Below are 21,506 nucleotides of genomic sequence, written 5' to 3'. Positions count from 1 at the left end.
AGTTCTAGTACCAAGCGTTAGAGGTCTGAGCAATTCTATTTAAATCACCAACAGATATTGAACGAGAGGCTTTCAGATCAGAAACCCTGGGCTCCTACCTTCTCAGCTAGACAATCCTTTGCCTAGCAGCCCCATAGACCTATGTATATGGTCTAACCGGTTGAGCTGGACATTTTGTTAGTGTTGGCCAGTCAATCTCCCGAGCAAAAACAATTCATGGAACTAATGCAGTACTAGACTGTGGTAAGGGTGTAAGTTAGACTGCCCAGAGCAGAGCCGGACTCCATATTACTCTAGTCCCTGGTACCTCCTGGCTGGCTGGGGAAAGTCATACCTGGCACAGACCATTTTCCTCTCCGTGTTGGTTCAGCTGCTTTGGCCAATGCGTTTGATGGGACAGAGTCAAGGCTCCCCGCCCTTGCCAAGCTACTCGCTGCCCACTGGCAAAGGGAGGGTAGTCGTAGGCGGACAACAGTGCTTGATGGGTAGCAATACTGGTAGGCTGCACAGGAGAAAAAGAGGGAGCTTTATGCCCCGTTACTCCCCTGTGCCGAGGTATGTGGAGGGGCAGCATTTCCGTGAATAAAAGACTAAAACCAAAACAGCTGTCAGCTGATTGCAGACTGTTCACAAACAGAAAGAGAAGGTGACTTAATTATCTTTCTAGCCCAACGAATAAATTGGTAGCAAACAGTACACGTTAACCAGACCCTGTCTAAAGTATTGACCTAGCAGCTACTGATTTAGGAGGAAATCTATACTTATTTTAACCCCAAATGTAAGCCATCCATTGCAGTCCCAGGAATCGCTGAACAGCAACGGCTAACACCACTACCATGTTTCACTGCCCTATATTTCTGAGCTCCTATGGCGTTCTGTGTGTTTGTTTCTTAGGTCCAATTAGCCACCAGACCAAGAAATCAGCTTTGTGGAAGGATCTTCCCACAGCTGTCTAGTGGATCTAGTCACATCTGACAACGATCAAAGGATTCTTCAATGAAACTGAATTGTACTAAGTGTTCATGACTCCCCGGCTATTGTCATGACAAGGTATAGTGAAATATCCAACATCTGTGATGAAATGATGTCAGCACGCCGATTTGTTTCGACCCTTTACACTACTGTTTTAGTGTTGTCTGTAGGCTGCTTCTCTGGCACCAGAGTTTCTGCACGTTCTCGTAAATGACAATAAAAACCATGCTAAATGAAGCCTTTTGTTTTTTCAAGCCAAGATCTGCCATATTTTAGAGTAAGTCATCCTGATAATTTTCCAAGTGGAATTTTTAGTGGGGGGAGGGGGGGGAGAAATCTACAAAACAGCATCCAAGGGCCAAAGATATTTAAGGTTTCAAGTCATACACACACCTCGAAGCATGTGCTAAACATTAACATATGCCTGTGTGAGAAAGACAGCCATCACTCTGTACAACAGCTGGACAACGGGGTCCTGGTCCGTGATGGGGGCTCGTAGGTATTTCATATCATGCAAACAGGACAAGACTGGTAGTTGTAAATATAATTCAGCCTGTTGGACCCAGATTAGAAAGGACACCCCTGCAAGCCCCAAAGTATGCAGTTAGGTGAGATTGAATAGCCATGCCTTGCTCTTATATAAGAAGACTTTTCCCCCATAGCTCTCAAAGCACTTTACAGAGAAGGTTAAGTATCATTATCTCTATTGGGAAACTAAAGGCACAGAAGCAAGTTGAATTACCCAACAGCCTAGCCAGGAATAGAACATGGTTCCTGGGGATCCCTGTTCCAGGTTATAGCCACAGAACCAGGTCCATGTTCTGCCCTAAAGCCACCGTTTGAGCATTTTCTTAACTTTAAGCAGTGCTTGAGTCTCATTGAAGTCCATGGGATTTCAGCAGGCACTTTGCCAAGTCAAGGCATTAGCTCAATCCAGACATGTCTTCTGACTTCATGGGGGTCAGGGAGACATGGCCAAAGGTGGAGCACAGCTGCTGGCTTTATGCATTTCCCCCTATCCCAGGGTACACTCACCTCCTCCTGGCCGCTCAGGGGATTAGCTCTTTCCAGGTCCAAGGCCCCATTCCACTGCTCACGGCATTCCCTGCTTCTGCCTTCCCCAGCTCGCCGTGACTCAGCCTGTTCCCTCTTCATGACTTGACCCTCCAGCCAAGTCACTGTGTGAATTTCCCCTTCCAGGGGGACCAAAATCTTTTCTTATCAGCAGTCTTCTCATTTGCTACTCCTATGGTGCCACTTCCCCAGGGCTGGTAAGGGAACCCACGCTCACTCTCTAGTCCAGGGACCCTCTAATGGGCAACTGTAGGATCCTGTTGCTCTTTTCCTGAACTCCCTCCTACAGCTTCCAGGAAGTAACTGCAAATCACTCAGTTCTCCCCTACCTCTTAACTCCCAGGGAACAACTGCAGGCTACTTCCCTGCAGCCCCTTTCTTTTGCTAGCCTTCATCCTAGCTCCACCTTTTCCTTCTCAGCTGAGCATCGTCATCCTTACTTTGGGCAACCAATTCCCCTCAGCTGTGGCCTTAGCTGGTTAATTGGCCCCTTCTCAGCCTCATTAACCTCTTCCAGGCATAGGTGCTAGAACTAAAGTGCTGCAGCTCGGGTGACCAGATAGCAAGTGTAAAAAATTGGGACACGGTGGGGGGGGGGGAATACATTCCTATATAAGAAAAAGCCCCCAAAATTAGGACTGTCCCTAAAAAATCAGGACATATGGTCACCCTAGCTGCAGCACCCCCTGGTTTGACATGGTTTCCATCCTATCCTGGGTTTAGTTTGGTCCAATGGCTCTCAGCACCCCCACTATACAAATTGTTCCAGCACCCCTGCTTCCGGGCTGTTGTGGGGTGAACACCCTCTCCCCCCAAAAACAGCTGTAGCTGCATTAGGGTTTGTAGAACTTGTCGTTGTTTTATAGCACTTGCTGGCAAAGAAAGGAGATTCTCATCACTGAATCTTGACTTTGTTAAAGGTGTCTCGCCCCTTTCTGAAGAGGGGGAAACGAAGTGAATCTAAAACAGAAATAAAATGTCTCTCCTAAGCGGCTCCATAGAATAAAATGCAGGAACGTTGCTATAAGAACTCAACAGCTGTGCTCTGTAGCGGTCATCACTACATTTGTGGATTCCAACTTCTTCTTTTGTTTTTAATCCATTAGAAGTTGGGGGAATTCGCTGTAGTTTGGGAGTCAGGCATCCAACTCCCCAACAGGAGCCGGACTCCTTTCTTGCACTGGTGAGAAATCTTTAAGTGCATGGGGGAAGGTTAAGCCCATTGAGAGGCTTCCTAAAGACATAGGTGATAAGGTTACTCTGTGTCTATCCTAGGGGTGGGCAAACTATGGCCTGTGGGCCGGATCCGGCCTGCCAGCCATTTTAAACCAGCCCTCGAGCTCCCACTCGGGAGCAGGGTCTGGGGTTGGCCCACTCCGGCACTGCAGCCAGGAAGCAGAGTTGGGGACTGCTCCACGCAGCTCCCAGAAGCCGCGGCATGGCCCCCTTCCAGCTGCTACGCAGTCCAATGGCCTCACTCCAATGGCCCGCTCCAGCACTCCAATGGGAGCTGCAGAGGTTGTGCCTGAGGATGGGGCAGCATGCACAGCCGTCTGGCTGAGCCTCCACATAGGAGACAGAGAAGGGACATGCCACTGCTTCTGGGAGCTGCTTGAGTTAAGCGCCATCCGGAGCCTACACCCCTGAGCCTCTCCCCATGCCCCAACCCCCTGTCCCACCCCCGATCCCCCTCCCATCCTCCAAACCACTCGATCCCAGCCTGGAGCACCCTCCTGTACCCCAAACCTCTCATCCCCAGCACCACGTCAGAGCCCACATCCTAAGCCGGAGCCTGCACGCCCCCCGCCCCAGCCCAGAGCCCTCTCCCACACCCTGAATGCCTCATTTCTGGCCCCACCCTGGAGCCCATACCCCCAGCCAGAGCCCTCACCCCCTCCCACACCCCAACCCCAATTTTGTGAGCATTCATGGCCCACCATACAATTTCTATTCCCAGATATGGCCCTCGGGCCAAAAAGCTTGCCCACCCCTGGTCTATACAGTAGGGTGCTGGGAAGCTGGGCATGAAAAGAAAAGGGGAAAACATTAATAAATCTTGTTAGAAAAGCTGGGAGAGCTGGGGACGGTGTTGACGGAAATCGGTGAGGAGAGGCTGGCCTAGCCCATGGCATCAGATTAACGTCTACGTCTCTAGCCATTTATTGTGCTACACAGACACTGCCTAATTTAGAATCAGCTAGTCGCTTCTTTCACGAATCCTCCCCAGCCCACCCCCAAGTTAAATGACAAAAGATCTTGTCCGCTTTTGCAATAATTAGGGGCAAAGCTTTCTCTCTACTGTTATGACACCCTTTCTCTCCACTGTCCTTTTTTCACCCGCAAGTTATATACACTCTTCCTACAGACACTGTACATCAGCTACACTCTGCCACGTCTCTTGTGCCCAGGAAAATCAGCAAAACAGGTTGCATTCACAGTGCATTTTAATTTGGATCTCTGTTACACCCTTCAGGCCTTGACTCAGCCAGGTGTTTGCCCAACATTAAGCAAGCAAGTCATCCCATGTGACTCCTCACAAGCTTAAGGTTGATTTCCATGGGTTTAGTGTTTGCTCCTTGTTTAAGTATCTTGCTGAATAAAAGCCAAAGGCTGTAGAGTTTGTTGAGTAATACGCGGCAAACGATATTTGTGGTGGATTTGGGTAAGGTTTTCAATTTTTTTTTTAAGGTAACTAGCAGGATCAAAAGGCACCTAAATCTCATTCATTTTGGCTTTTGAAAACCCCATTAGGGACCCAAATACCTTTTAAAATCTGGTCCTAAGTCTGTAGGAGTAGAATTGGGGTTTTGTTTGTTTTTTTGGCCCCCAAAAAATGCAGATTTGATGACACCAAAATATTTCACAAATTCATGACAGTTTCACCAAATTGTTTTAGCTGGAAAAAACCCTAAAAAAAAAAAAAATCTGAAAAAAATCAAAACATTTCAATTTTTCCTTCTGAAATTTTTATTTCAAAACTTCATTTTTTTAAAAAAACTCAAATGTGAAGAATGGTTGAAATGTAAACAAAATGTTTCAGTCGACCCCAAATGGTTTGGGGTTTGTTCTGCTGACATTTCGATTTTCTGGAAATTTCAAAACTTTTAGTTGTGAATCTTGAAACTTGTTTCAACCTGAAACAATTTTTAGTTGTGTAGCTGTAGGAGCCTAAGTCCCATTTTCAAAAGTGATGAAGGGCCACATTTTTAAAGGTAGTTAGGCACCTACTGGGGTTTTCAAAAGCATGTAGGCAGGCTCATTGGGAGAAATTTGGGGCCCCAGCACGTCATGTTTGCTAGGGCCGCCCCCCTCCCACTTCATTTGATTTACACAGAGATTTGGGGAGAGGGGGCCTGAGCTCAGGTCCCCAGTACAATTGTCTCCCTTTCCCTGCTCTTGACAGTTCTGCATCTAGCCACCTAACACCCACTGAAATTAATGAGATCGAGGTGTTTCTGAAACTCCCACTAGGTGCTAAACATTTTCATTGAGATTTAGGGTAAAAATATCCAAAAGCACTGTAATAGGGTGTCCCTGTCTAGGGCGCCCTGCAGTGGCAGGCCACAGCATGACCTGCACACCTGCCTCAGTTTCCCTTTTTTCCTGCCCACAAAAGAAGCATAGCCCCTCGGTGTGAGATACAAAGTCCCTCCTCTGGCAATGATTTATTCATATACACCCCAGTGCAGTAGTTCCTCCAAAACCCTGGTCGTAAAACCATTCTCGGCAAACCCACAGTCAAAGTATACAGGTTCCTCAGTTTTCCCAGTCCTCTCTATTGGGACATCACCTCCAGGTCCCCCACGCAGATATCGGTAGCAGCACTATGTCCCCAGTTCCATTTGTCTCTAGTCCAGGGCCCCCCCCCACACTCCAGGTCGTCCTTCTGAGAGTGAGCCATCCCCTGACTCTTACCCCCAAGAGAGCTCCCCACAGGGTCCCTCAGGGGAAGCGCTCTCCAGGACCCATCCCTTGTCCTCCTCACCCCTCCGGCAGCTCTCCACTCCAGTCCTCACCTCAAGGGCTACCTGCAGTAGGCAATGAAGCCTGGGGAGTGGAATGCAAGTCCGACCCCTGCTCAGGCAGGGCCTGACCAAGCTGGATCTTTCCTTTTCCTAAGGGTCCCATGGACCAAACCTTCCCCAGCTTTGGTCAGTTCTCACCAGCGGTTCTGCTCCAGCTCTTTGCCGAACTCAGCTCTCTTGACAGAGTCTCCTGTAGCTCTCTCCTGCAGACTTGTTTTTTAGGCAGCTCTCACTTGCCGATCACCTCCATTTAGAGGCCAGGTGCCTTCTCGAGCCAGGTACGTTGGCCTCTTCCTTCTCAAAGGGAAGCACCAATGGGATTTAGGTGCCTAAATTCCATTTTTAAAAGTCACTTAGGCGACTATGTGTCACTGAAAATCAATGGAATTTAGGATCCTACGTGACTTTTGAAAATGTTACCCTGAGCAACTTCTGATTAACAACACCTGCTTAACTTGCCATATCTGAGAAGTCCCATTGAGCTCAATGGGGCTATTCATCTGCTTAAAGCTAAGCACACTCTGAAGGGCTTATCTGGATCAGGGTCAGAGTGCACTGCCCCGCCCTGCAAAACTGAGCTCCTTGGTGCAGTGCTTTTCCTCCACAAAAAAGGGAAAAGCAGTCGAACACATCTGTGGTTTCCTTTGGCTATGTCCGCAAATCCACCCCAGCACTGTTTACTCAGTGTTCCCTTCTCCCCTTCGGATTCCTGCCATCTCTCTCAATGTGCAGCGCCAGTCAAAAAAAGCAAACAGAATGTTAGGAATCATTAAGAAAGGGATAGATAATAAGACAGAAAATATGACATTGACTCTATATAAATCCATGGTACTCCCACATCTTGAATACTGCGTGCAGATGTGGTCGCCCCATCTCAAAAAAGATATATTGGAATTGGAAAAGGTTCAGAAAAGGGCAACAAAAATGATTACGGGTATGGAACGGCTTCTGTAGGAGGAGAGATTAATAAGACTAGGACTTTTCAGCTTGGAAAAGGGACGACTAAGGGGGGATATGATAGAGGTCTAAAAAATCATGACTCGTGTGGAGAAAGTAAATAAGGAATGTTATTTACTCCTTCTCATAACACAAGAACTAGGGGTCACCCAATGAAATTAATAGGCAGCAGGTTTAAAACAAACAAAAGGACGTATTTTTTCACACAACACGCGGTCAACCTGTGGAACTCTTTGCCAGAGGATGATGTGAAGGACAAGACTATAAGAGGGTTCAAAAAAGAACTCGATAAATTCATGGAGGATAGGTCCATCATGGCTATTAGCCAGGATGGGCAGGGATGGTGTCCCTAGCCTCTGTTTGCCAGTAGCTGGGAATGGGTGACAGGAGATGGATCACTCGATGACTCTCTGTTCTTTTCATTCCCTCCGGGGCACCTGGCATTGGCCACTGTCGGAAGACAGGATAGTGGGCTAGATGGACCTCTGGTCTGACCCAGTGTGGCCGTACTTATGTTCTCTCCAACAGAAGGATTTTTTCTCTTTCAAATACACTGAAGATGGCACACAGAGTCAAACAAATTTTTTTTATTATTTGTTTCCATTATTTTCGATGAGCTACAGATCAATCAAAGACAGGCACCGTTCTGACTGTTGAGGTACCATGATCACCAAGCAACATTTCACAGACACAAAGCACGAGACAGCAACGGTTTTTTACATAACAAACCCAAACAAAACCCCCAACCCTGAAATAAACTCAATCAAATCACATGTCGGACTTTTAGCAAACAGTTTAATTTGTAAATAACACGTCGTTCCATACTGTTTCCCCGTTTTATTTACAATGTGGAGTGTTTGCAAACTACATCATCTCTTACAACAAAATAAATATATTTCGGTATCTCTACAAAGAAAATAAATTTCTCCATTTCTACATGTAGCGTAAGAGGAGGAAAAAAAATACTAGAAAAAATGTGCCAGCACCATTTTGCCTTTTTCCCTTTCTTGTTTAGAGACTATTATGCACTTCACTTTAGCTCTTATTTTCACGGGGACCGAAGGGAACTAGGCATCAGATTCCCTTCACGAACTTTGGTGTCTTACTCCTCCCAGCCTTCGTCATTCTCAGAACTAAAAAAATCAGACAAATTAGATCCGTCGGATTTACAGGGGACTATTAAAATATGCCTTACGAGAGCGAGCAAAGACATGAACTTCTGTGAATGTAAAATAATCCACCTGTTAAAAATCATCTCTGTTTCTTGGTACTACAGGTGTTTAAAAAGAGAAACGGTGCCGATTTAAAACACCTTGAGCTGATCGTACATTTTGCTCCAGGGGGAAATTTTCAAAGGCACACATGGGAATTAGGAGCCTAATTTGTAGTGAAAGTCAAGGGAGTTAGGTACCAAACAGCCACGTGCGCCTTTGAAAATCTTTCCAGAGTGTATTACAGTATTGCCAACCTCGAGTAGTCAAAAATAATGAGTCAGACCCTCCCAAAATTACAAGATGAATTAAAAGCATGAGATTTTTGAAATGATAAATTGGGGGGGGGGGGTAAGGGGGAGGTCCTGATGGTTTTTTTTTAATGTTAGGGTTCACTGGAGTAACATTTTCAACCATGAGAGCTAGATTTTTTCTTAAATAAAAGCTGAGATTCTCATGTCATCACCTGACTCCAGGACCTGGGCCTTCAAATCAAGACACCAACATATGTGAGAATGTCACAAGAGCCGGCAACACTGTGGGATTCTGACTTCATCATCTTGGAGGAGCTAGTTCCATCAGTAGTGCCAAGGCAGAATGTAAAAATAATCCTCGAAGGAGAGCTATGAAATGGTTAGAGCGATGCTTGAAATGAATGAAAACAAAGACTTTATTTTAAAGGAAGGGAAAGGTTAGTAATGATGCACGGGTAGAAAGATTTTGCCCTGAGATGCAAAAAGATCAAAGATCTTTTATGAAATGTGATTCGCCCAGCTCTAGTAAAGGTCACCTAGTTGTTCCAGAGAGAGGTTCTTTATCAGTCCTTCTGCCCTGTTGTGTCTTCCATCCACCGCAACATCTCATGCCCTTCTGTCCAGCACCCTCCCAATCACAGCATAGCTACCTCCACCCCATTACCTCAGCACAGTATCATCTCTCTCGCCCCACACAGCATCCCTTTGAATACTCTCCCCAGAGCACATTCCTCAGCACAGCATCATGTCCCACGGCACAACATCCCCCATAAACTCCCGTACCTTCCCCAGCCCAGCCCCATGCTCCTGCATTCTCCACTAAGATTGGTCTATCACCATGCCCTCGTGAGGCCTTAGGCATGTGTGTAGAAGAGGAGGCATGGCTGGGGACTGGACATTGAAGTGTTCACAGAGACACTGCCCTACATCCTTTGGGGAGCTGCACAATTCGACCCTGCTCAGTGGAAGAAGAAGGGGACTCACACATTTCTATTTGTTATCAATCTAGTGTGAAATCAGTGATGGGACAGATTCTCCTTCATTTACCCCAGTGCCAAGTGTAAAATGCAAGGCTCTAAAACACACGAGGCCAACCAGAATAGAAGCCCTTCATATTGGTGTAAATGACTGCACAAGAAGAGCAGAGAACCAAGCCTTTCTATGGGATGTCTTTAGCTGACGGATTACAAAGTAATTAGATTCTTTGGTGTTTGCAACCTGCTTCTGCATGTCCTGTTCTAGAAACAGGTCAGCTATCTAGTCATTACCGTTAGGTAACAAGTCAACCAATCATGATACGTGGTAGGAAACAGAAGCATGCTCAAAACATAGGCAATGAAGATGGCAGCTAAACACTGATGTTGACCCTCGGGATCTTTGGTGTTTTCCTTAAAGCTCCTGCTTCTGGAGTCATGTTGTTGTGCAAGAACCTCAGCTTTCATAAAACAAAAAAAGCTTCTAGCCTTCCTGGTTGCAGAGAAAAACTTGAAATTATGACTTGAGAGCACCCTACAGGCTCAGAAACTAGAAGGCAAAATGAACCCAAAATGTAACTGTTTCCTCCCCGCCCTCCCCATTTGTTAGTTTTTGGTTCTCTTGATCTCATGATTTTTAAGTCAATCTCATGATTTCTGAACAGTTTGGGGACTGGCCATACTGGTTACGTCTCTTGACTGGGACTGTCTATTTTGATTCTAGCTGAGGGCCCAGTTCCTGGCAAAGCTCTGCAGTTTTACTGTAGGTTGGGTTTTGCTTATTTAAAAGGAGGGGATGTGGTATTGAAGGCAGCTGTGGCTGTGTTGTAAACAGTTCCACAATGTGTGTCATTTTACTCCATCCGTAATACAAGCAAAAGCAGGCCACTTTTAAAGATATAGCCAGCTCTCCCTGCGCAATGTCATCATTTTCAACCACTCCACAGTGCTCTCATTTTTAAAGTAAAAAACAAAAATTGTTGCGAAAGACACTTAAAGGGACCCAGTAGTTATTTTTTAGAGAAAGCATATAGAAATAAGTGTTCTCCTGTCCAGTAGAAACAATTGTAACCATTGCATAAACAAGCCATTTTATTATTTCACGGAACTCTCATTTCTTTTTAAAATGGCAGGAAAATCATGGATTTTCTCCATGCTATATTTTTCTTCCCTGGCGTGGTCAGCGGGAGCAAACAATCTAACTAGTTTGAACACAGAGCTTGATACATTTATGAATAGAGTTATATGATGGGGTGACCAGGAGACTGGATTGTATCGTTATATGGAATAATGATATAAATGAGCATATGCGGTAACAGGAGACTGGACTCAATGATCCCTTCAGTCTTATTTAATGAAGGAGGAGATGCTTGTTTCAGACACTGACGGGTCAGCTACAGCAGGTCCTTACTCCTACAAGTGCTTCTGGATCTGAATGCAAAGAACGCCCCCCCTCGACCTCAGCTCAAAGGTTGTAGCTGACTCACGAATGTCTAACCACTTGAGGGACACAGACAGCCTCGCTGCGTAAGGATGGGTTACACTGGCACAGACGTCCAGGATAAAATAGCATGTTACATTAATGGATCCACGCCGTCACAAGTTCTGTGCAGACGCAGCCAGGCAGGAGTGAGAATAAAACCCAAGCGGCCTGTTACCAGGGAAGGGAAAGCAGAGCTAGAACAAGAGGCCTGGCCTTTTGCTTCCTTGAACTGACACATTTTCAGCTCCCAGGGCAGTTGACCTGAAGGTCCCTCCCCACTAATGGTCATTAGCAGAGGACTGGAATTCCTCTATGCTTCAGTGGGCCCTTGGTGGATGATTGGATCAGGAACCCCACCCCACCCCTGCATCAGACTGAGAATCAAAATGGACCCTTCTGATCTATCAATCTTTGAATTCTGGGCTGAGGGAGATTCCCAGCTTTTGACAAGGGGCCTTAGATCTCTCAGACCCTAGTCCTTACTGCAGCACCCTACAGATTGCGGTTGCCTGATGACTAAGTCAAGCCTATTAGCATCTTTATCATTCAATAGCTGAAGGAGGGCATTATGCAAGTGCCCGAGGGAACCAGGCAGCCCTTTGCCAATGGAGGCAGCCGGTAAATGTGTCGCCAACATCTTACTGGCCGCAGTAGCAAAGGCAGGAGTTGCGAAGGATGTAATGCATCCACGTTCCCAATGTGTACCCTGTAAGGACCCTGCTTCAGCAGGGGAAACCAAAGCTGCAACCAACAGGCCAACTCTTTTAGATCCTGGCCAGCACGGATTTTCAAGCTGCAGCCGCGCATAAGAACCACTGCAGGTTCATAGCTGTAATTGCAATAGGTAGTGTGTGTGAGGGAACAGGGACGAGTAAACGGTATTCTAAGTCAGTTTTCCCACCCCATGGCACTTTCATCACTCCTGCGACGGAACTTCCTTTCCTTCCCGCTCCGCCAGGTGTCCCGTCAACCATCTGCAGAAGTCTTCTGGGTTCCCTCACCATCTTTTCTCAAGATCTGTTTGTATTTTCATGATCCCCCCTTCACCCGCCAAACTTACTGGCTGCAAGCTAGGAACTTTTTTTCAAATTAGTCTGTTTGTAGGCCATTGGGCTGCTCTGAATTGATCCTGCAAGCCTTGGAGAAAATCACTTTTCACAGAAACAGGAGCCACAGAAAAAAATCCTTTCCAAAGCTTTCGCGCTACAAGCGGTGGTCAGTCTGATATATAAAAACCACAGGCGGGTAAAAGACTATTCTAAAGTTTCCATCTCACAAGGATGGGTGTAAAGATCATGGGGTTATAACAAAGCTCTACTGTGATACAAGAAAACAATATAAAGCGCTGCCCAAAAATACTACCCAATGGGTTACTCTTCAACCAAATCTGTTGGGGTAGCAAAAATAATTCAATCTTTCCCCGCTACCACCCCATTCTTATGCTAAATTTAGAAGGCCTGATTCTGATCTCACTTCCACCATTCAGATGCCAGCATAATGATGGAGTTATGCCCACTTTACACCAGCGAGGCTGGAATGAGGCTCGGCCCCTGTGTAACACTTTCCACAGGCGCTTAATAATACAGTAGATCGGGCAACTGTATTAAAAGAAGAAATTTCCACTGAAACTATTCCTTTAAGAGAATGAGCGATGTACACTGACATCATGGATGCTGAAAAAGCAATTTACAAAGCAAATAAATCAAAGTACATTCATTTTATAATTCAGGGCTCCACATTCAGCCCTCTGGATGATCATAATCAGTCAGATCAATCATTCTGGACGGAATAAATGAAAGCATTTTAAAAAGAAAGGAGACATATGTTTGGAGTGAGTTTCACTGCAGGCAAAAGTATTTACAGTAAACAATCAAGTCCTGTTCGGGTGAGTAAGTGCTACCATAACATCTATCCACGCTGCAGGATGGTCAGTAAACTGGGAAAGCTCTGGATCGTAGACTAGTCACATTTGCTTGCAAAAAGCATAAAAGATTCCACCAATAAGAAATCCATGTGCTTTTTAAAAACATGGGCCCTGATCTTGAAAAATCAAACCTTTGGGGACTCTCTTCTTGAATTCGATGGGAACTGAGTTTTGGCTGAGTAAGAAGGGCAGAATGAAGCCCTGATTCAGCAAGGTATTTAAGCACCTGATTGAATTATAAGCATCTGAGTAGGCCCGTGAGAGTCAACAGGTGAGATTCTGGGTTGTGCCTCTAAGAGGCACCGCACAGAGGAGGGTGGGGCTATGTTACCTTTGCGCCTTTCTGATCCTGGCCTGCACCAGGGACTGCAGTGGCCCCTGCTGTAATTTAGAAACCCCTGGGGGCATGTCAAAGTTACGGCAGCCTCCCAGGGCTGAGCTATGGGCCACAGCACTGCCTGGGATCGCTGCGCCCTTTGACGCAACCTTCCCAGCTCTGGCATGCCCTCTACTGCAGAGATGTACAGAGGGTTCATCAGAGGACAGCCTTATGGCGCTACCGGTGGAATCCTCCCCAGCTGAATCTGTGGCTTGTAGAATCTCTCTGCTCCAGGGGAACGGGACAGAGAGTTCTGCCCCAGACTGGGATGAAGGACTAGATGGCCCCTCGAGATCCCTTCCACCTGTATGATTCCCTTATGCACAGAACTAGATGTATTTAAAGTTACGTGCTTAAGTGCTTTGCTGAACGTGGCCTTCAGACGAACCCTGATTTCGAAAAGGGATTTGATAGCTGATCTGATTGTGATACGCTGCCAAGCGGTATAACAAAGAGAAAGTCCCCAGACTATGATACAGCTAGACGATATGACAGTCATCTGACAGCTCTTGTTTTCAGATGACATATTAATTAGCATTGCCTCTTTCCGCCCAAGAAGTGAGCACCACGAGACTGCAGTTTTCTCCAAATCGTGCAGGGTTAGAACCTATTCGCTGAAGAGCTGGTGTGAATAAATCTTGGGCTGACGCTCACACAGGGGCGCGTCATTGCGGCATTCAAGCTTTTTTGATTGGCCTCCAACGTCACAACCAATGTTTCTGGCCCATCACGGGACGAGGGTGATTCTTCGAAGCAGGCTTATGGCATGAATACTCACCATTATGAATCGTCTGCAATGTTCCCTGTTCCCATGCACAGCGTGAGTTTACATAGGCCCGGCTTCAGCAAAGCACTCAGGCACATGCTTAACTCTAAGCAGGCGAACAAGCAAGAAAGAAGCATTGCCTGATGGACAGAACACAGGACTGAGCCGTAGGGCACCTGGGTTTTATTCCTGGCTCACTCACCCTGAGCTGGCCTAGCAAAACAAAGCCCTACAGTCAACTCAGTGGCCTTTCTCTGTTTGCCTGCCAGTGAGTAATGCAATAACTTTTGAATGCCATGGCCAATCAATTCTGAAAGTTCAGGGAGCATGCTAGGCATCAACGGGCAGAACCCTATTGAGTTTGGTGAACACTGGAAAACCCATTTCCGCTGCTGTTTACTCTCCTTGCAGAGAGATGTGTAACAGCCAGGGGACAGATGCTCAGCCAGCAGGGGGAGTCAAAAAGAGGGGAGAGTAAAGGCAGCTTCATTCCTTTCTCCCTCCTTGAGGGGTAGGGGGAGGGAGAGAGAAAGTGAGAGGACCCCAGCTGTCCGTCCGTCCCTTCCAATCTGGAGGGATAGAAAGGTACTTTGGAGGGGGGAGAAAAAAGCAGACACCCAAAGCCCCTGGCATGGAGCAGGAATAATGGGGGACCCTGGCATGGGAGGGAGGGCAGAAGGGTGGTACACAGAACCCCAGGCATGGGGGAGAAGAGGAAATGGGGGTACACAGAGCCCCAGGCATGGGGGTTGAATAGGGGCCCATGGTATGAGGGGCGGGGGAGAGGAAGTACACAAAGCCCCTGGCATAGGGGGTTTAATGGAGGACCCTGGTCTGGGGGGGAAAGGGGCATGGGGGTACACAAAACTCCTAGCATGAGGGAGGTGGGGGTTGCAGGGACTCCCTAAAACAAAGAGGGTTGGGAAGGGGTACTCAGGGAGCTTGTGGGGGAGGAATAGAGGGATGCAAGGAGCCCCGGTGCGTGCACGGAGCTCGGCCGACAGAAGCAACAATGCCCGCATGACCCTCCTGTCTAGACAGACTGCAAGCTCTTTGGGGCTGGGACTCCCTTTCAGCGCAATGGAGCCCTGATCTTAGTCAGCGCCACTAGGGGCTACCATAACACACACGATTCATTTACATAATCAGGAGAGCTTTTCATTTTAAGCACGTTCCATGAACTTCGACGGGACTTAAGAATGTCCTTAAGGCCCAGATTTTTCAAGGTATTTAGAGGCGTCGCCATGCACAGCGTTGCAATGCCTAACTGATTTAGGAGCTTAAGTATCATTGCCAAAAAGGATTTAGACACTTAGAAGCCTCAATCCCGCCAATCATCCACCCTAAATTAGGCATCGCACCGCCGAGCGCGGCCGGCATGCTTTGCTGAACCCAGGCCTTAGTTGCCAGAATGTGTGCAAAATTGCAAAAACTCAAATGAGCGTGCACTGAAAAACCAGTTTGCAGCTTTGGTCCAAATCTGCTGAAGATATTCCCATTGCATTGGCCCCCCAAGGTCTGTCGCTAGATGGACCTGTGACAAATATTAAAATACACGAGAAGAGAAATCACTGCAGAAACTTAACCAAGAACCCAACCAGCCCAATAGCCAGTAAGAGAAGACCGGTAAATGGAGGGTGGCCCAAAAAGACCAGAAAAAATGAATTTTGTACATTCAGAGTTTATATTTTTAAAAGAAAATCAGATGGAAAATCTATACTGCTCAATGACTGTGCGGTAGTAATCTCTCTACCACAAAGAGAACAGAACGCACGCACAGAGAGAGGCTTAATAACACTGAACTGTCATCGATTGCCATGGCCACCTCAGCTTGCTGGTCTGAAGAGAATAAACGCCCACCGAAGCACACCAAAGATCATTGAAAATGTCTGAATGGCTTTAATGGGAATCCAGTTACTTGAATGAAAAAAGTACCAGAGGAGAGTGGTGGGTTTTTTTCCCCCCTTTCTCCGTTTTTTTAAGAGTATTTTCTCCCCGTGTCTGTACATCTTGGCTCATCCCTGAGTCATCTTCACGATCTCCTCCCCCGCCGCCAAAGTCAAGGTCCCTAAATGGGAAAATTAAGCATAGAGAGACGGCCTCATTGGCAAGAGAAGGTAACATCAGCTGTCAGATGCTGAATCATTCCTGCACATAGGAAAACCACACGGGTAGGGCGTGGATTTCTGCCAAGGGCAACTCGTGGGAGGGGCACAAAGAGTCAAGTGACCCTCCCCAGGGTCCAGTGCCCCCAGCAGCCGGCCTGGGGGGGGAGAGGAGGAGTGGGGGAGGGGGCAGAGACAGAAGAGACAGGGACAGATCCTCTCCTGGGATGCTGCCCGGTGCAGTGCAGCAGCTGCCTGTGATAGCACCTGGCTGTGGCTGCAGCAGGCTGCCCCCCAGCCCCGGCTCAGCTTCTTGGGACAGTGGCCGAGCGAGCCGGAGCCCAGCCCCCGCCCCTCCGGTAGGCTCCGAGTTGGCTCCTGTCCCCAGAAGCTGAACCCGGGCAGATCAGGTCTCAGAGAGAACCCCCAAGCTAGCTCTGCATCTACCAAACACACGCTCACACCCATCCAGCTGGCGTACACACGGACATGTGCAGAGGAAGACCGCAGCTCAGTTAACCCAGATCATGCAATCAGTTTACCTCTTCTGCTTGGATTTAGACATTTTCTGTGTTCATGCTGAGAGCTTTCCATACAGTTGTCTTAGGCATTTCATCTGAGATGTTTATCTCTGCAGGATCGTCCCTGCAACAAATATTATAGGTGTTGATGGCCATGATCGCTATCAGCTCCATTCAAGCAAAGCACTTAAGCATGTGCTTATCTTTAAGCAGGTGAGCGTCTGAAGTCAACAAGATTGCCCACGTGGTTAAAGTGAAGCATGGGCTTAATGCCTTGCTGGATTATTGACCTTAGCAACCAACCCATACAAGTGCTGAGCATCTACTGGGGGCACCGGGAGTTGCGGGCTCCTAAACCACTGGTGGTGATAAAAACCCTTCTGGACATCATTCTAAATGGGCCGGTGTCAATATGCCAGGATTGCAGCCAGCTGTTCACTGAGAAAGCTTCTGTGCAAAATGTGCGGTCGAGAAAGCAAAAGCTTGTGGTCCATGTGGCATACTGTTTGCTCACAGCTTCGTTGCCCACTTAGCTAACTTGGGAGTCCCCAACACAAAGGACAAATGGATTGCTTCTTTGGACTGCATTTGTCTGATAGTCCCAGCCTGGGTGCACCAGAGAGAGGGCTGGTCTTGACAGTGTTTGAAACTGCCTCTTAAAACGAGCACGAAGGAATGTCAGTAACACTCCGAAGAAGCAGAGTCTGGAGTTTTTACTCCCATGCAATGAGTTTCCAGTAAGATTAAAAGCAACAGAACAGCATCCAAGTGGTGAAGTGACTGCAACATCCTTTAAAGCAGAGGACCAGGGTGCAGGAGGCATGTCTTGGCTGCTGATGCTGCAAGTGCTGTTCATAACACCTAGGCTGACAGGGCCCAAGGGAGTAGTAGGTAGGATCCACAATAATATTACATCACGCTTTCCATCTGCAGATCTCACAGCACTTGACAAAAGGAGATAATCACCATTCCCCCATTTCCCAGATGGGGAATGGAATCAGTTGACCCAAGGTCAACCAGCAGGCCAATGGCAGAGCCAGGCGTAGAATTCAGGCCTCCCACATCCCAGTTCAGTGCCCTACCCACAAGCTGCACTTCCTCACAAAATTTAAAGGTACCTTAGTTTTCACATCCACCACCAGGTCTTGGCTTCAATGGGTTTTCCCATGAGGAAGGGGTGAGAAACCTCACGTCACTTTCATTTCAGGACATGTCAGCCACTTGATTCTGCCTAACGGGGGTTGCCAACAAGGATCAATGGGAAGTCTGGCTCTTAAGACTCATGAAAAACCCCTTTCACACCCTTAATCGTTCTCCTTATGAATAGAGCTGGTTGGAAAAAAAGTCGGCAAAGCAGGTTTCTGTGGAAAATGCCGTTTCAGCGAACCTGAACTTTTTCGCAAAATCGTATAAATTTGTAGAGGAAAAAAAGGCAGGTTGGAAATGTTGAAATCTCCCATTTTGACATTTTCAGAACACAACGTTGCAATTTTCATTTCAAAAAATTACTTTTTGTTTTGAAATTGACTTTATTTTAGAAACGGTTTTAAAAATAAAAAGGGTCAACATTGAAACAAAATGTGTTGACTGATCCAACACTGTTCTTTTTAAAATTTCACTTCCCCAGTTTGGCATTTTGTCCCAATTAGGGCTGAAAAAAATGTGAAATCTTGAAATTTTCGTAAGATGGAAAATCTGTTTTCCAACCAACTCTATTTTATTAACACATCTGATCTCACGAGCGGTTATGAGGGAGGGGAGTGGAATCAGTTCGCGTTAGGAACAACACACCGCAGATGTCTGGAGATTTCTCTCTGCACACTCGATCTGCCTGGGGAGTGCTAAGCCGTGTAACGGCCTTTGTATTTATTGGAATATGAAGGACATTTAAATATGTGGCATTAGAAGAAAGTCAACTTTTCTTTTTTTTTTTTTTGGTGTTTGGATTATAATGACTAGGGCTTGGATGTTCAAAGTGCCCAAATCTCATTGAAATTCAACTCCCTTAGCCTGCTGTGAAAATGCCAGCCTAGATCACGAATGCTTAGAAAAGCCTGGATTGACGGAAATACAGCACATCCATGAAGATACCAGTGGAGCAAAGAATGTGACAACAAAATATTCCTGCTGTGGGATTTCCTTAGTGAATTGTACCTGGTATTGTTATTTCGTCCTGGAACAGTCATATATTTTGTTTTCCCCAATGATAACTGCATTACATTTGCTTCAGCAGCTTCCATCATTTTCTGAGACTCCTGTTTTAAAAAAACCAAAACAAGTTCTCTCTCTGTTGGGCAAGAAATTAAGGGTCTCACTCGCTTAATTCTGCAGGCCAGAGTCCAGATGAAGTAGAACCGTGAGAGCAAAAGGTGTTGGATCTTCTGCTCCAGGCACAAGTGGGTTTTTTTGACCTTGCCTTCTCTGACATAAATAAAGAGCAACATGTAAATTAAAAAAAAACAACCCTACCCAAACAAAACACTCCACGGAACACACAGGATGAGAGAATGCACCACATGTGAGCAGATGTTAGCCACATCACTTCATGCACGACTGGAAGGCATTGAGATACTACAGTGATATGTGTGATATAAGAACCCGTATAGTACAGTACAGTGATACTCAGACTGAGACTCAGGAGCCACAAGTGGCTCTTCAATGTGTCTCCCGTGGCTCTTTGCAGCACATGATATTAAAACACTGCATGATTTAACTATTATACAGTCTAAGTTATTCAGGAATCAGGGTCCTTTTGCTATGTTATTAACCAATTGTACTTGGTCAGTCATTTTGCTGATTATATATATATATATATATATATATAAATTCACACTACTGTGGCTCTTCTGGGTAATGTAGATCATTAATTTGGTTCCTGAACCCCTGAGGTCTGGATATAACTGGTACAGTATATAGTATATAGTTCTGGCCCACCTGGTGTGTTGTATAGCCCACAAAACATTTCAACTTCAATGCAACTGCATTTTCCAAAGGAAAACTGTTCCGTTGAAAATTACCAGCCCTAACCATCCTGCTTCCAAATACATTACATTGCTCTTTATTTTTGGTCCTCCAGCCAGGTTTCAATCTATAAACAAAGGGTTTACTGGCAAGTAGAAGTGTTATGAGTTCATAGGCACTGTCTAGTCTGGGACACTCAATGGATATTACCTCTTCTTCCTTGGCTTTATTTTTGGCATCATCCAGTTTTTTCTTCTTGCTTTCTGGCATGAGATCATCGAGCCAGCTGAGCTCCCGCTTCGAGAAACAGAAATCCATGACTTGCCGGACAAAGACCAGAGCTAAGACCTACATGGATACAGATGAACAGCTAATCAGTTCAAGCCAATTTTCATATTAGAGTTCACCAGTGAAGTCCATTTGGGAATAAATGGGTCAAATGGACCAAGTCAATGATGGTTTCACTCAATTTTCAGATTCAGAACATCTTTTGTTTTCAGGTATGCCTCAATCAACATTCTAAAACTTTCTGAAAACACAGTGGGCCTGATCCTCATGTACGGTGAGGCCCCTTAACAGTGCTCAGGTGACGCACAGGGGCCTTGACTTCATTAAGAAAAGGTGTGTTTTTAAAACGTGATAAAATCCTAGTGTAGACAAGGCAAACTATCATTTTAGCAGGCATTAGCTGGTCGAGTTCAAGCCTGGACTCCGGCTCTGGGTTGTCCTCAATCAGCTAACTACAACTGCTTCGTCTACACAGGGATTTTGACATGGTTAGTTCACATGTGTTAAAAATACATCTTTTTCCTAGTTTGGACATGGCCCCAGAAGCAGGCCCAATCCCTGTCCAGTTAACCTAGCAAGCGTAACAAAAATGCTGCCCCAGCTCATTCCGAATGGCAGGCTTCAATGAGACTGCTCATATGAGTAAGGGATATAGACAAGGCCTTTAGGGATCTCTTCTCGTTTGCACCATGCAAAAGAGTCTGAATAGGGAATTATATTGACACTCATTTTACTTTGGCATTGGAGGCCGTAGGGGAAATGAGACTCAGTAAGACCCTTACTAATTCTTGAACAAAACCACTAATCACACCCTAAAGCAGATGGCTGGTGTCTATCGATACAAACCATCCAGCTAGTAAAGAGCAAGAGCTTTACCATCATGGGAAAGACAATGGCAGCAGGAGAAGCTTTGATGGCCCAGAGTAAAACGAGGCACGTCAGCTGGATCACGGTGAAGAGATGTACTTTTCGCAAGGGGACGTGCCGTAAGTAGATAAAGTCGGGCTGGTGTTTTGCTGGCATTCCAAACAGCTTCAGGCGATCAAAGAACTGAAAAGACCATATACAGAAGAAGTTCTGATTGCACAGGATTTCAAATGCTGGCCGAGATTTGCATTTAGTAGTTTAAGTTATTAACAGGAAGAGAAATAAAAGAGTCTCCTTTAAAATAACAATCTAGTGGGATGTTGAAAATTACCATATGCAAACCGGCGTGAGTCTTTGTCCTCCCCCCAGTGGCTAGATCATGTGTAGAGATTTGTGATTCTACTACTGCCTGTAAGCTAATGGACCAGGTCCTTTAGCTCAAGGAGTAATAACACCACCATATAACTCTTATACAACACTTTCCAACAGTAGATTTCAGAACACTTTACAAATGGGGAAACGGAAGCACAGGGTGGGCAATGACTTGCCTAACATCATCCAGAAGGCCAGCGCCGGGAATAGAACCTAGGTCTTGGGAATCCTAATTCAGTGCACCATCCATTGCCATGCTATCTAGCACACAGCCTTGCGCTACAAAATTACACACCTGAATCCCTCCGAGTGAAGAAACGCCCATATAAAGGAACACACCATAAAGCACAGGCATCGGGATAAACTGTAAAGA

The 21,506-nt window shown here is 46.2% G+C and overlaps 1 protein-coding gene across 3 annotated transcripts in view; it reads right to left on the bottom strand.

The window, feature by feature from the left end:
- Positions 1-12,573: 12,573 nt before the first annotated feature.
- Positions 12,574-21,506, bottom strand: part of SLC4A8 (solute carrier family 4 member 8) — a 73,162-nt gene continuing 64,229 nt past the window's right edge. For 2 of the 3 annotated variants that reach the window (XM_073318321.1, XM_073318320.1), the window contains exons 20-25: positions 21,429-21,497; positions 20,771-20,944; positions 19,817-19,954; positions 18,800-18,900; positions 16,667-16,769; positions 12,574-16,087 (exon numbers count right to left, since the gene is read on the bottom strand). In XM_073318321.1, the coding sequence (XP_073174422.1) occupies positions 16,682-16,769; positions 18,800-18,900; positions 19,817-19,954; positions 20,771-20,944; positions 21,429-21,497 (570 nt within the window). In that variant the 3' untranslated portion in view covers positions 12,574-16,087; positions 16,667-16,681. Of the gene's footprint in view, positions 16,088-16,666; positions 16,770-17,763; positions 17,877-18,799; positions 18,901-19,816; positions 19,955-20,770; positions 20,945-21,428; positions 21,498-21,506 lie in introns of those variants that run through there. The other variant, XR_012155693.1, reaches the window with a different exon arrangement.

This window comes from Lepidochelys kempii, chromosome 20 (assembly GCF_965140265.1).
Source record: "Lepidochelys kempii isolate rLepKem1 chromosome 20, rLepKem1.hap2, whole genome shotgun sequence".
In the NCBI taxonomy this organism is placed as follows: domain Eukaryota; kingdom Metazoa; phylum Chordata; order Testudines; family Cheloniidae; genus Lepidochelys; species Lepidochelys kempii.
This window is presented reverse-complemented; position numbering and strand designations above follow the sequence as displayed.